Source organism: Eretmochelys imbricata, chromosome 23 (assembly GCF_965152235.1).
Source record: "Eretmochelys imbricata isolate rEreImb1 chromosome 23, rEreImb1.hap1, whole genome shotgun sequence".
Classification (NCBI taxonomy): Eukaryota; Metazoa; Chordata; order Testudines; family Cheloniidae; genus Eretmochelys; species Eretmochelys imbricata.
The window spans coordinates 2728973-2744588 of NC_135594.1; the positions used below are offsets into that span (position 1 = coordinate 2728973).

The 15616-nt window shown below is 52.2% G+C and overlaps 1 protein-coding gene across 1 annotated transcript; it reads left to right on the forward strand.

Annotated features, from left to right (window-relative positions):
* The first annotated feature begins 286 nt into the window (after nt 1-286).
* On the forward strand, nt 287-9157 carry SPRED3 (sprouty related EVH1 domain containing 3). The gene is made up of 5 exons (XM_077840259.1): nt 287-457; nt 551-719; nt 5041-5111; nt 6995-7165; nt 8471-9157. The coding sequence occupies exons 1-5, from the start codon at nt 287-289 to the stop codon at nt 9155-9157; spliced, it is 1269 nt and encodes a 422-aa protein (XP_077696385.1).
* Nucleotides 9158-15616: the final 6459 nt, after the last annotated feature.

Below are 15616 nucleotides of genomic sequence, written 5' to 3' on the forward strand. Positions count from 1 at the left end.
GGCGTGCAGGGCCCGTGCGACGTACGGCGTGCAGGCCCGTGCGACGGACGGCGTGCAGGGCCCGTGCGGCGGGTGCTCGTGAGACAGGGGGTGCGACGGACGGCGTGCAGGGCCCGTGCGACGTACGGCGTGCAGGCCCGTGCGACGGACGGCGTGCAGGGCCCGTGCGGCGGGTGCTCGTGAGACGGGGTGCGACGGACGGCGCGGACACACAGACTGCGTGTGGGGAGCCGGGCAGTGGGCGGCCGAGCCTCTAACTGAGCCTCCTTGTGCCCCCCGCAGTTACATGCTTCGGGTGCGAGCTGTGGTGATGACCCGAGATGACTCGAGCGGGGGATGGGTGCCCATGGGCGGGGGCGGCCTGAGCCACGTCATGATCGGCAAGGTGCGGCGCCCGGAGGAGGGCGGGCAGCGGCGCCAGTTCCTGATCTGCGGGGAGCGCCTGCGGGACCAGACCGTAAGCCTGACTCCTGGGGAGGGGTTGGGGGGGAGGGGCAGCTTGTGGGGCCCCCCCCCCCGCCCGCCCCTAATCTCCCCCTCTCCGTTGCAGACCATCCTGGAGTGCGTGCTGAAGAAGGACCTCGTCTACAACAAGGTGAACCCCATCTTCCACCACTGGAAAGTCGGCGACAGCAAGTTCGGCCTGACCTTCCAGAGCCCCGCCGATGCCGCAGCCTTCGAGCGGAGCGTGCAGGCCGCCCTGGAGGAGCTCGCCGAAGGTGGGGCGCCATCCTCCGGGGCCCGCAGGGATTCAGCGGGCGAGGGTTTGGCTGGCTGCCCCTGGCGGGGTGCGGGGCCCAGGCAATGTGAGAGATGCAGGGGGCGTGAGGCTGGCTGGCAGCCCCATGGGTGTGCTGGCTGGGGTCCTGAGCCTGGCTGGCTCCCCCTTGGGGGTTCTGGTCTGGCTTGGGGAGGGACTGGTGGGAGATGTGGGCACCGGTTGGTGGCATGGGTCCTGCCTGTTCCTCACCCGCCCCTTAGGGGCTGTTGGTCAGAACCAAGCGAACCCTGATGCTGGAAGCGACCTGAGTTCACCTTAGCACGGCCCTGTGGCCAAGACAGCCAGCTGCAGGGAAGCAGACGTGGGGTCAGTTCCCGGGTCAGCCACCGACCCTACCTGTCTGACCTCAGACATGTCTCGGCCTCGGTTTCCCGCACCTGTGCCATGGAGATATGAACCCTTTGCGGCCGGCCGGGGGTGGGTGGGGAGGCTGTTGATGTTCAGGAGGCCCCGATGCCCCAGTGCCGTTGCTGCACCTCGGTGGATGGCATTCCATGTCGGAGTTGCCAGGGGAGGGAGGGAGCCCCGGATTCCCAGCTGGAGGTCCCAGCACCTCAGGGGAACACTGTCTTCCCAACCCTCCCCGCCCAGGCCCTGCTGCCCACCTCGCTGTCCCCCCGCTGTTGGGTCAACTCCCTAGAGAGCTCCCAGGGATCTAAAGGCCTGGGCACTGCACCAGAGCCTGGCTCCTTATCTCCCCTCCCCAGCCCTCTCCACTTCCCCCCTCCCACCATGGTCTGGGGGTTATTCTTAACTCCTCCCTCTCCTTTGCCCCCATAATCCATTCCTGCCTGTCTCCCGCCCTGTCATAAATACAAAGGGAAGGGTAACCACCTTTCTGGGTACAGTGCTATAAAATCCCTCCTGGCCAGAGGCAACATCCTGTTACCTGTAAAGGGTTAAGAAGCTCAGCTAACCTGGCTGGCACCTGACCCAAAGGACCAATAAGGGGACAAGATTCTTTCAAATCTTGGGGTGGGAGGGGGCGGCTTTTGTTTGTGCTCTTTGTTTACGTGGTTGTTCTCTCTTGGGACTGAGAGAGGCCAGACAGAAATCCATCTTCTCCAACCCATCCCAATCCAAGTCTCCAATATTGCAGCCAGTCTAGGTAAACCAGGCAAGGCGGATTAGCTTATGTCTTGTTTTATGTGAATTTTCCCTGTGTTAAGAGCGAGGTTTATTCCTGTTTTCTGTAACTTTAAGGTTTCCCCCAGAGGGGGATCCTCTGTGTTTTGAATCGGAATACCCTGGAAATTATTTTCCATCCTGATTTTACGGAGATGATTGTTGCCTTTCTTTTCCTTTTTTTATAAAATCCTTCTTTGAAGAACCTGACTGATTTTTCATTGTTCCAAGACCCAGGGGGTTGGGTCTTTGATGATTTTGTAACCAATTGGTGAGGATATTATTCTCAGGCCTCCCCAGGAAAGGGGGTGTGTAGGGCTTGGGGGGATATTTTGGAGAAAGACGTGTCCAAGTGGTCTCTTTTCCTGGTCTTTGTTTAAAATGCTTGGTGGTGGCAGCATACTGTTCAAGGCCAAGGCAAAGTTTGTACCTTGGGGAACTTTTTAACCTAAGCTGGTAAGAATCAGCTTAGGGGGTCTTTCATGCAGGTCCCCACATCTGTACCCTAGAGTTCAGAGTGGGGAAGGAACCCTGACACACCCCGACCCTGACACGCCCAGTCTCTGCTCCCCATCCCCTCTCCTGGCTGGGGGGCTGCTTCGTTCTGCTCTCTGGCACGCTGCCCCCCTCCAATCCGTGCTGTCGGGCCTGGTCGTGTCCTTTTCCCCTGACCGTCCCGGCGTCCCGTCCCCTCTTTCCCGTCCGCCAGCACATCAGATTTTAAATCTCCGGGCGCTGCAGCACTCCACCTGTCTCTGCCAGTCCTTCCTTCATGTTGCCCCTCCGCGGTGCCAGCATTCTCACCATTCACACTCAGCCCCTCCCCGCCAGCCCCCTACACACAGTCCAGCCTCCCCCCGCTCTTCTGAAAGCACGCCTGCCCCCAAATCCTGTCTGGTTTCTGCAGCCTGGAACACACTGAGTGCTGCTACAGGGCTCACCGGCTTTAAGGGACACTACCCTGCACTGGCCCACTGCTGCTGTGCCCCCTCAAGCGAACTGATCCCCGTAGAAGACCCCCTTTGCATTTCCCCCCTCCTGCCTGCCTGCCCGCCCCTGGGATGGGAACCTTCCCTTCTGCTCTGTCTGGAACGTGCCCAGCATGCCACCCCCCCGGGGATTGAACCCAGGAGCTCTGGCGCTAAAAGCACAAGGGGCAGCTGCCTGAGTGAACCATCCCCAAATTACTTTAGAGCTAAAAGAAAAGGAGGACTTGTGGCACCTTAGAGACTAACCAATTGATTTGAGCATGAGCTTTCGTGAGCTACAGCTCACTTCATCGGATGCATACTGTGGGAACTGCAGAAGACATTATATACACAGAGACCATGAAACAATACCTCCTCCCACCCCACTCTCCTGCTGGTAATAGCTTATCTAAAGTGATCATCAAGTTGGGCCATTTCCAGCACAAATCCAGGTTTTCTCACCCTCCGCCCCCCCCCCCCCCCCACACACACACACAAACTCACTCTCCTGCTGGTAATAGCCCATCCAAAGTGACCACTCTCTTTAAAATGTGTATGATAATCAAGGTGGGCCATTTCCAGCACAAATCCAGGTTTTCTCACCCCTCCATCCCCCTCTCTCCCACCCCACTCTCACAAATCTTGGGAGACAGGCCAGTCCTTGCCTACAGACAGCCCCCCAACCTGAAGCAAATACTCACCAACAACCACATACCACACAACAGAACCACTAACCCAGGAACCTATCCTTGCAACAAAGCCCGTTGCCAACTTTGCCCACATATCTATTCAGGGGACACCATCAAAGGGCCTAATAACATCAGCCACACTATCAGAGGCTCATTCACCTGCACATCCACCAATGTGATATATGCCATCATGTGCCAGCAATGCCCCTCTGCCATGTACATTGGCCAAACTGGACAGTCTCTATGTAAAAGAATAAATGGACACAAATCAGATGTCAAGAATTATAACATTCATAAACCAGTCGGAGAACACTTCAATCTCTCTGGTCACGCAATCACAGACATGAAGGTCGCTATCTTACAACAAAAAAACTTCAGATCCAGACTCCAGCGAGAAACTGCTGAATTGGAATTCATTTGCAAATTGGATACTATTAATTTAGGCTTAAATAGAGACTGGGAGTGGCTAAGTCATTATGCAAGGTAGCCTATTTCCCCTTGTTTTTTTCTAACACTCCCCGCCCCCCCCGACGTTCTGGTTAAACTTGGATTTATGCTGGAAATGGCCCACCTTGATTATCATGCACATTGTAAGGAGAGTGGTCAGTTTGGATGAGCTATTGCCAGCAGGAGAGTGAGTTTATGTGTGTATGGGGTGGGGTGGGGGTTGAGAAAACCTGTATTTGTGCTGGAAATGGCCCACCTTGATTATCATACACATTTTAAAGAGAGTGGTCACTTTGGATGGGCTATTACCAGCAGGAGAGTGAATTTGGGTGGGTGGGGCGGAGGGTGAGAAAACCTGGATTTGTGCTGGAAATGGCCCAACTTGATGATCACTTTAGATAAGCTATTACCAGCAGGAGAGTGGGGTGGGAGGAGGTATTGTTTCATGGTCTCTGTGTATATATAATGTCTTCTGCAGTTTCCACAGTATGCATCCGATGAAGTGAGCTGTAGCTCACGAAAGCTCATGCTCAGATAAATTGGTTGGTCTCTAAGGGCCACAAGTCCTCCTTTTCTTTTTGCGAAAACAGACTAACACGGCTGTTACTCTGAAACCTACTTTAGAGCTGATTCAGAAAGCGCTATACGTGCTGCAGCCCCTGGAGGGAGACAGAGAGTGCCCGTGTATGTTTGTGTCACCCCCACACAGAGGGGTCCGGGCGGCCCCAGACATCCCCTTTTCTTTTGAGGTGTCGCTCCAGCTGCAAAGCTCTGGCACCCTCAGGTCCCTGCGGGGTGGGTGCACCAGGCGCTGGGCCTGCTTGAGGCAACGGGGGTGCCCTTATGTCCCTCCCCCTTGGGATCCCACCACTGGGGTCCCACCTGGACAGACCCCAACACAGGTCCTTTGCATTCCCAGCATCAAATGCTTTTTCCCAGCTCCGCCCCCAGTAACCGGACACCTTACTGGGCCCGTGTCCTTCCTGGGGGGACTGACTTTCATGTACCTTCCTCCGTTTTCCCTTCCCAGGTTCTCTCTCCTCCTCCTCCTCCTCCTCCTCGTCTCAGGATGACGCTGATGGGACAGATGACGCAGGGTTGGTAAGTTGAGCACTGGACAGAAGTACCTTCTGGGGGAAAACATCCCAGATCCTTGGTCTGGCGGAGAGAGGCAGAACCAACAGCTGGAAGTAAAAGCCAGGCCTGTTCCAGTTAGAAAGCACCCATCAGAGTGCGGGTGATTACTCACTCGAACAAACTCCCAAAGGAAGCGGGAGATTCTCCATCTCTTGAGGTCTTCAGATCCAGGCTGGTCACCTTTCTGGGGGAGTCGCTTTCACCAAACACTAATTATGGGGCTCAATCCAGGGGTAACTGGGAGCAGTGCAAGTCAGACTAGATGGTCTAATGATTCCTTATTATAATCAGCTGAACATGAGCTGCTGGTGCGACACTGCGCCCAAAAAAGCGAACGCCATACTGGGATGCATCAACGGGAATCTCCGATAGGAACCGAGAGGTTCTTTTCTCTCTGTATCTGGCACTGGTGTGACCGCTTCTGGGATCCTGCATCCAGTTTTGGTGCCCACAACACAAGGAGGATGTTGATAAATGGGAGGGGATCAGAGAAGAGCCAGGAGTGAGATCAAAGGGTTAGAAAACCAGCCTAGTAGTGAGAGACTCCAGGAGCGCAATCTGCTTAATTTATCAAAGAGAAGGTGGGGGTGACTTGATTTCAGTCCATCAGTACCTCCATGGGGAACAAATATTTAATAATCAGCTCTTCAGTCTAGCAGAGGAAGGTCGAACACAACCCAGTGGTTGGAAGCTGAAGTTAGACAAATTCAGACTGGAAATAAGGTGTAAATTTATAAGGGTGAAAGCAATCAATCACTGAACAATTCTCAAGGGTCGTGGTGGATACTCCATCACTGACCAATTTTAAATCAAGATGAGATGTTTTTCTAAAAGATCTGCTCCGGGAATTATTTTGGGGCAGTTCTCTGGGTTGTGTTATCCAGGAGGTCAAACTAGATGATCTGGCCTTGAAATCTATGCATTATTTCTAGCTGCTTAAAGCCCTCGCCGTCAAAATGACTGAGAACTTCAAAATTAGATGGTAACAGACCCCGTGTCCCACGGATGATTGGACCAGGTGATCTTCTGAACAAAAACAGCTCTCAGCCAGGCTTGAGGCTGTTTCCATCACTTCACACTGACTCAACAGACACTTTAGTCTTGCATGAGGATCCAGTAATAAACATGATTAATAATCTATAGAATAAGATTCCAGTAATCCGTAGAATAAGATTCCAATAGGGTCTTAGGGCCAGCCAGAAAAACAGCCCATTCGCCAGGTGATGTACAAGCACGGATTAGCACAGAGCCCACAATCTAAATAAGTGAGACAGGCCTTAAAATCTGTGAAAGGCCTTCGTGATGCCATTCCGCTCTGGGAAACTTCCCGTCTGATTCCATGTTTACTCCCTAGCCAGGTTGGGGTGTGAGTACCAGCTGGGGTGGATTTCCACGGTCTCCATTCCCACAAGGAGGTGGGGGTCCCAGAGAGGGGAGGGGAAATAGGGACCCAAGCTGGGGGACAACTGGCCCAAGAGGGAGATGTTGGCTGATAAAGGTCTGGACTAGTGCTAGGAAAAACAGACCCCTTCCCAGCTTGACCAGCGGTCTCCTTATACTGGGATCATGGCAGACCACACATGCCAAGCAGCATGTGTCATGGTCAGTGTTTAGAAGGGAGACCTCTGAGGAACAACTGGCTGCTGCAGGCAGCAGGGTGGGGGCGCTCTCCCCTCCCGGTCAGTGCTTGACCCCAAGGGCCCCGATGCGGTGCTAAGGGGCACTGGGCTGCAGGGACCAGGGCGGGGGCTCAGTAGGGGGCGCTCTCCCTGCACAGTCAGTGCTGACCCCTGTGCAGCAGTAGGGGGTGCTTCTTTCTTAGTGACAGCCACCGCCTTTGTTCCCAGATGCACACGGACAGCGAATCTTCCTCGAACAGCCGGAAGGAAATGCTCCCCAAACACATCACCATTGTGACCAGCGAGTCCTCCTCCAGCTGCTACATCCGCTCACCTGCCTCCGAGGAGTTTGCCTTCAGCACGGCCCAGGGGTCGACGCCGACCAGCCAGGGCGGGCAGGTGGGTCTGGGCAGGGAGGGGCAGCGGTCCGTGGCCCTGGGCGCGATGGGGGAGGGCACTGCGTAGCCCGAGGAAAGAGATGGGAGAGAGAATCTTTTCCATGGGCTGGTGGCGCCTTCTCAAGTTAAAGCTGTCCTGCATGGGGGCGGGGTGGGGCGGCACTGGGTTTGTACCTTTGGAAATCCCAGGCATGTCCACTCCACCCACTAGTCTTGCTGGTGACTTTTTGGAGAACTTGAGAACATGTGTTGTGAGTTTTCCCAGCCCTGCATGGAAACTGGGGGGTGGAGAGTGGGGGTAGTGATCTTTAACAGAGAGCACTTTTTTCCCACTTGTTTGTAGAGTGTCTGAGTTAAGCAGGCGTTAATAAAATCTCTTGTTTTCTTTGGTATCTGGGGGTCTTTGTTGTGCACAGGGAGGATGGGCTTGGGGTTAGCACTCTGAGCTGGGGCTCTGCCACAGAATCACCTATGTGAGACGGGCTGTGTCATCTCTCCATGCCTCAGTTTCCACATGGGTGACATGGGAGTAATAATCCTTTCTCTCTCCAACCCTTTGTCTATTAAGATTGGGAGTTCTTCAGGGTAGAGAGTGTCTCTCACCCTGTGTGTCTGCGGTGCCCGGCACAGGGCCCCGATCTTGGTCGGGGTCTGGGCAGCACCCAGCACAATGGGGCCCCGATCTCGGTCGGGGTCTGGGCAGCACCCAGCACAATGGGGCCCCGATCTCGGTCGGGGTCTGGGCAGCACCCAGCACAATGGGGCCCCGATCTCGGTCGGGGTCTGGGCAGCGCCCAGCACAACAGGGGCCCTGATCTCGATCTGCTCCTCTGGGCTTTGATATTTGGTCTGCATCCTCTACGTGGTGCAGGGATCTGTTCCGTATGGACAGGGGCCCCCAAGTTCCAGGGCACAGGGAGGGGATGTGATGGGCAGCTGGGCTGTTGGCAATGCCCTTGCCTTGATGGACTGGGGCTGCAGCTGAGGGCTCCTGCCAGCAGGCCTGAGGACATGGTTCCTTTTCCTCTGCCAGCTCTCAGATTATGGGAGTGGGATCTTAGAGTTAGAGCATCTGGCCTCCTGGGTTCTGTTCCCAGCACTAGGAGGGCAGTGGGGTCTGGTGGCTAGAGCACATCGGGGAGCCAGGACTCCTGAGTTCTGTCTCCAAGAGCCCTGTACTGCTGGCTCCAGAATTGGTCCTTCTGTTCCCGGCCTCAGTGATGTCCTGCTGTGGCGAGTCCCACAGGTTAACGAGGCTGAAGTGGGAGAACAGTGCAGGATATACCTCTGTCTCCCCCTGCCACAGGTGCAGACCCAGCCCCTGCAGCACCTGACCCTGCACGACGAGGAGGAGCTAGAGAGCATCAACCCATGCAAGGACCTGTGGGTGAGCAAGGGCTATGAGGACTACAGGCGGGCGGCAGTGCAGAAGCGGGAAGCCGACCCCGACAAGGTCGGCATGTGCGTGCACTTCGAGAAGGGCAGCAAGGAGCGCCGCTTCCCTGCAGCAGGGGCGGGCGGCGAGGGCCGCCTCAGAGACCCCAAGGGCTCCCCGTCCTGCCGGATCCATGCCGCCCCTTCGCCCCCCAAGCAGAAGCACGCCAAGGAGCCAGGGGCTGGCGGCGGGGCGGGCTCGGAGGAAGACACCGTGCCCTCCCGCTGCGTCTATTGCCGGGACGTCTTCAACCACGAGGAGAACGGGCGGGGCCAGTGCCAGGACGCGCCGGACCCCATCGGACGCTGCGTCTACCAGCTCACCTGCATGTGGTGTGCCGAGAGCATGCTGTACCACTGTATGTCAGACTCGGAGGGCGAGTACTCGGACCCTTGCTCCTGCGACCTGGGGCACCCGCACTTCTGCATCCGCTGGATGGCGCTGGTGGCCCTCTCCCTCGTCGTGCCCTGCATGTGCTGTTACCTGCCACTCCGCGCCTGTCACTGGTGTGGGGAGCACTGCGGCTGCTGCGGTGGGAAACACAAGGCTGTGCGGTGAAGCCGGCTGGGGCGCGGCGCTCTTCTTGGCTTGGCTGGGGGGGAGAGAGGCGAAGAGACGGAGGCGGTCTTAAACGGCGGCGGGGGGGCTGATTCCCCCTTCTCTTGCACGCCCTACCCCCCGTGTCCCGTGTTTGGAGGGGGAGGGACTAGGCGGTTTTATTCCGAGTGTCAGGCGTGGCTGGTGAGTTTCATTTTTTTTTCCTTTAAAATTTCAACATTTTGGGTCCGTTTTTATAAAAAGAAAAAATTAAAAAAAAAAAAAAAAAAAAGAAAAAGTAATGGAAGAAAGAGAAAACAAACAAACGACGGTCTCAGGAGAGATGGGTAGATGGTCATGCGGGGGGCAGTTTTACCCCCTCCCTTCCTCCTAGCTATCGGGGGGGGGGGGGAGGGAACAAATAAAATTTAACCCCTCCTTCACCCAATCCAGCTGTGTCCGCACACCTGTTTTTGTGTGTGTAGTGGTGGGGTGACCAGTAGACTATGTTACCCCCTCCTTCCTTTACCCAGTCTGGCTGGGGCCACAGGGATTTCTTTTCAATTTTAAAAAAGGGTTACAAAGAACAACAGAAGGAAAGAAAATATCCTAAATGGATGTTCACTGGATTTTTATTTTGTACTCAGGAGGGAGTCCAGGGAGCAAGAGAAACTAATTTGTGCTGAAAAATGCTCCTATATAAAAAACAAAAACAAAACGAAAAAACCTTCCCTGCAGCTTTATAACCGCACAATGCTGGGGCATCCTTTTCACAAGGACGACAGGCAGACAGGGTTCGATTTACAGGGTACACAAGCTGCAGCACCCCTCCAAGTTCTGTCCCCCACCCTCCCCGCCCCAATACAGTTCCCATGGTTTATTTCTGGGTCCCAGGCTGGAACAATGGGGCTCCCCTTGAAGTGTTCGCTGGGCTACAATTTCCAGGGAAGTTAGGGAAGGGTTGTCTGCAGCTCCCCTTGTGACACCCCTTCCCCATTGATGTCTGGCATCTACCTCTGTTTTACCCCAGTCACCACAGAGCAGAGAGCTTGTACAATTCAGTCTCGTTCCCCATGCTGTTCCCCTCTCTCCCAGCAGGACAGGGGTAAGTGAGGCCAGCCTGGCCCCTAGGGGCAATGGATCGGGGAGGTCTCTGGACTCCATGGGAATCTCCTCCCCCGCCAAATGGGCAAAGGTGGGTTGGGTTTTGAGCCAGCCTGATACCACACAGCGGGAGATCGGCGCTGCGGGGTTGCCAGGCAAAATCTCTTGGGCAAAGCACCAGCTGCATCCATTCCCAGCAGGGCAGACTTTACCTAGATCGTAGGTTCTTTAGCCCAGGGTCGTGCACGGCCTCCCTGTCATTGGAGCAGGACGGGAAGGGGAGTTGGATCCCGAAACTGTTATTTTGGAGCTGTTGTAACCTGGGGTCATGGTGCTGAAAAAGCTCGAGCTGCTGGCCCAGGTCCAAAGCAAACGGGAGCCGTGCGGCCCCTGCTCGCTCTCTGTGTTAAACCCAGTTGGGAGGACTTATCTTGGTACTGCTGAAAAGAAGAGCTGGATTCCTAAGGAATTTGGGGTCGAAGAAGTATTGGCCTTGGGAATCAGGACTCCTGGGTTCTCTTCCCAAATCGGGGAGAGGGTAGGATCTAGTGGGTTAGAGCAGGGGGGCTGGAAACCAGGACTCCTGAGTTCTATTCCCAGTTCTGGTAGTGTGGGGGTGGGATGATCTAGTGGATTAGATCCATGGGACTGGGAGTCTGGACTCCTGGATTCTCTTCTCTGTGTTGGGTGGGGAGTGGGGTCTAGTGGTTAGAGCAAAGGATTGGGAGTCAAAACTCCCGGGTTCTGTTCCCAGCTCTGCAGCTGTCTTGCTGTATAACCTTGGGCAAGTCACTTAATCCCGATGTCCCTCTAGTCTCATACCATTCCTCCACCTCCTGCTTGCACTGCCTAGCAGTGAAGTATTACCAAGCCTCCCTGAGGGACAGGACGGGAGCCCTCTTGCGACATTTAAGACTAGACTGTGCAAAGCCACAGGATGTGGTACTCAGGGGCTGACCCTCCCTGGGACCCAGTAAGTGTGGAATAGAGGGGCTGATCTCTCCAAATCCAGTGGGGGTGAAGCAGAGCTGCCTGAAAGCACTTTGATCTCTGTCCCTGGGCCCCACAATCAGTGGGAGGGGAGGGGAAAGCAAAGAAAATCCAGGACCAAAAACCAGTGGGACCCTCGGAGTTTTACCCCAGCTGAGTCATTACCCCCCATCCTGCCCCACACTGGCTGTTTGGGGGCCCCTGTGTGACATGAGTTTGATGGAGCTCAGCTCACTTCCCACTGGGATGAGGCATCAGCCTTCCCACTGGGCAAAACAGGTCCCCCCTGCCACCCCTTGCTGCCAGACGTGAAACAAAGCCAGGGACCTCTGGCCAAGGGAAGCTCCTGGTCAGGTTTTTTTTAAAGCAGCTGCATCCAGCTGACTCTGGGGTTGTGGGAGGGCCTTGCAACAAGCCCCACCTCTTATCTATTTACTTCTCTCTTTTTCCCCTAAGTCGGGACAACTGATTTTTGTGGGGGAGGGAGGGTGTCCCTGCAGCGCACAGTGGGGCAGAAAACCAGAGTGATGCGGGGGCAGGTTGGGTCCCTCCGCATCTGCTAGCACAGATTCTCCTCTTGCTTAAATCGGGAGTCACACTAGTTCAAATCAGTGGAGTTACAGTGATGTAAGTCAGGATTATCTGGATCAATAGCATTGCACCAGTGTAAATCAGGAGTGACTCCATGTAGATCAGTGGCAGTACGGTGGTATAAACGAGGGATAACTCTGGATCAGTGGTGTCTGCTGGTATAAATCAGGAGTAACTTGGTTTAGATGAATGGAGTTACTCTGGTTTAGATCATTGTGGTATCATGGGTGTAAACCAGTTGTAATTCTGTTTGGATCAATAGCATTACACTGGTGTAAATCAGGAGTATCTTGGGTTAGATTAGTGGTGTTACACTGGTTTAGAACATTGAGGTTACATCAGTGTAAATCAGGAGTAACTTGATTGGAATCAGTGGTGTTACATTGTAGTAAATCAGGAGAAACTGGATCAATGGTGTAATTGCAAGGAGGGTGGGGTTTATGGGGCTAGAGTACGATCTCTTTACACTGGTGTAAATCTGGAGTAACCACAGAAAGGCAGCATATTGAGGCCGGGCTGTTTCTAAGGGAATGGGGTGCCTGACCCAATGGGAGCCTGGCACCTAAATCGCTTCTGCTCCTTTGAAGATTCCCAACCTGAAAACCAATATGTGAACCTCGCTATTTTACCTGCTGCACAGTTAGCCTGGGGAACTCAATGCCACAAGTTCTCCTCTGAGGCCAAAAGTTTAACATCCTTCAGAAAAACGACTGGATGTTTATACAGATAACTAAACCCAGAAGTAGAATATTAAATATCTTTAAAATAACCAAGAGTTTTGGCAGGGCTATAAACCCTCATGCTATAGGGCATGACCCAACCTCTGACTATCAGGGGTCAGGAGGGAACTGACCCTATGGGCCAGCTATGCCATAATTACCCAGTAGGGGGCACCTCTTTCTGAACCATCTATTTATTGGCCTCTATTGGAGACGAGAGAATGAACTAGAAAGACACTTGGTTTGATCTGACTGTCCATGTGAACCTAATAGAGTGACCCTAGTTTTACCCCAATGTAAACAAGATTAGGGCTTGGCCTGGCCAGATTTGAGTGTGTTCAGTAGTACACTGGGTCCTATTCCCATTTCTCCATCCTTGTTCTTTTTTTCAAAATCTTCCCAGAAAACAAAACAAGACAAATCATAACTGTATAAAACCTGACAAAGCTGTGTGTGCCAATGACCCTATGATAACCTTGGGGCCAATACAGCAGGGAGCCGACCGAAATACAGAAGGGTGCGGAGAGCGGGTCTTGTATATTACTGCAGGAATGAGATTCTTTTAATGCTATTTTATATATAAAAAAGTGCAGAGGGGGACAGAGAGGGGAAAAAAACCAAACAAACAAAGAGAAAAAGTTAATATTAAAATTTTTTTGTGGTTGCCAATCTAATTTTTTTTCCTTGTTTAAGTATTTTATCAGATTTGTATATTCAATATTGTCATTTCTGTGTATTTAAAAAAAAATTAAAAAGGGGGGAATGGAATCAGAGGAGAATGTTCTATTTAAAAGTGTATGTTGTATATTAAATCTTAGCAAAAGTGACTCTTAAATGTTTTCCCCTCCTTCTGTGGTGGGGTTTGGAGGTGCTGGTTCGAGCTTCCTAGATTTATAGGTCCAGAAAGGGATCATTCTGATCAGCTACGGCCAGATTCAAGAGATGCAAATAGTTGTCAGACACTGAAATGTGCCAGTCACACACAGACCAAAGTGTCAGATGGTTTTATTGCAACATCAACAAGAGATAAGATGCTTCAAGCAGCGCTAAATTGCAGCTGCTCTTAATGATTTTAAAACTCGAGTAAAAGAAAAATAATCCAATATTTCAGCTATCGTTATATATTATGATTATATCTATTAGGACACGTCAGAAGGGGATGGCATATTGTGACAAAGGCCCTTTGTTTTCAGGTTTTATTCTGTTTAAAATTTCCTGGGAATTTATAGGAGTTTATTGCAGAAATTAAACGGTGCAAAAAATTGACTTCACAATTTTCTGGGTAAATATTGGAGTGAATGGTGGGATGGAGGACAGAGAAAAAGCAAGAAATAGAGAAGCATATTGAAAGTCAAAGCAGCTTAATACTGTGGTTAATTTCATGAACTGTACATTAACAAAAACAACAGGAGTACTTGTGGCACCTTAGAGACTAACCAATTTATTTTGAGCACAAGCTTTCGTGAGCTACAGCTCACTTCATCGGATGCATGACTGAATGTAGCTCACGAAAGCTTGTGCTCAAAATAAATTGGTTAGTCTCTAAGGTGCCACAAGTCCTCCTGTTCTTTTTGCGAATACAGACTAACACGGCTGCTACTCTGAAACCTGTACATTAACAGTAAATACACATATGTACGTGTGTGTATCTTCCACTCCACCGCCTTACTTAGACAGACAGCCTTGCATGTACGTTTCAACTAATTTGTCTTTAACATCAATATATCTACCGGATGTAATGGGTTGGATTTGCTTAACGGAATCAGTATTTTCATGTACTTGAGCAGTCTAAACTTTGGGTGAAAATCAGTAAAAACTGCATAATAGCTTTTGTAAAAGCTAGGGATTTGTTGGTTAAAAACCAAAAACGAAGGGCCTTAATTATGATATATTGTAATAATAAAAATAATCTTGAAATGGAAAAAAAAATTCAAAATGAAATTTAAAGGGGCCCAATGAAAATTCCCAAACTCTTTTTTGTTTGTTTGTTTCCTAGAGGTCTGTGAAAATGTTTGTTTTTCTGACTTGGAATGAAACCAAAGTTTGAAGTGTAAACGTTTCCCACCTAATGGAAATTCTGAGTTCCAGTCAGCTCTCGTTGGGAGAATGTGCTGCAACTTTATACCTGTAGCGACTTCCTCTCGACGTAGTGGGTAGAGCAGTGGACACCAGGAGACCTGGGCTGTTCCCAAGTCTGCAGCTGGCCTGCTGGGTAACCTCGGGAAAGCTACTTGCCTCGCTGTGCCTCAGTTTCCCCCTCTATAAAATGGGGATAATGGTACTGCCCTCTTTTTATAAAGTGCTGGGACATCTTCAGATGACAAGAACTAGAGATTAGCAGGGAGAAGAAATCCAGGGTCTCGACTGCTGTAGCCAAAGAGCTGGTGATTTTCAAGTCCGAGCTCCAGGAGTCATGACACTCTTCTGAAATAGAAAAGGAGTCCTTGTGGCACCTTAGAGACTAACCAATTTATTTGAGCATGAGCTTTCGTGAGCTACAGCTCACTTCATCAGATGCATACCGTGGAAACTGCAGCAGACTTTATATATACACAGAGAATATGAAACAATACCTCCTCCCACCCCACTGTCCTGCTGGTAATAGCTTATCTAAAGTGAGCATCAGGTTAGGCCATTTCTGAAATACTGGCTTTCATTTTAATGGGAAGACCTTTCCAGCCTGGTGGTGGGAAGAAACTACAATACATGTCCCAAATGTGCCCCTACTGGACTGGAAAACAGGTAGCCCAAAGTGCAATAAAACAACCCAAAAACTAGTTGGGGGGGGGGGTTAGGAGGTTTTCTGTGGCGGGGGGGGGGTCTTTGGATTTTTTAAATCTCCCGATAGCCTCTCGGGACCCAGCTTGTAGGTTCTGAGCCCGTGGTGCTGGCAGGCAGTTTCCCCAGCATGGCAAGTAGGTTGCTGCCCCTGGCACTGGGGCCCAGCCTGCGGTGATGGTGGACGCTGCGGGGAGGTGGAAGGAGCCGCATCACCAGCACAAAACCAGCAGCATCTCTGGCAACGATGGAGGAGGAAGAAGCTCTCGGTTTGGCCCAGAGGCAGGTGGGGGGGGGA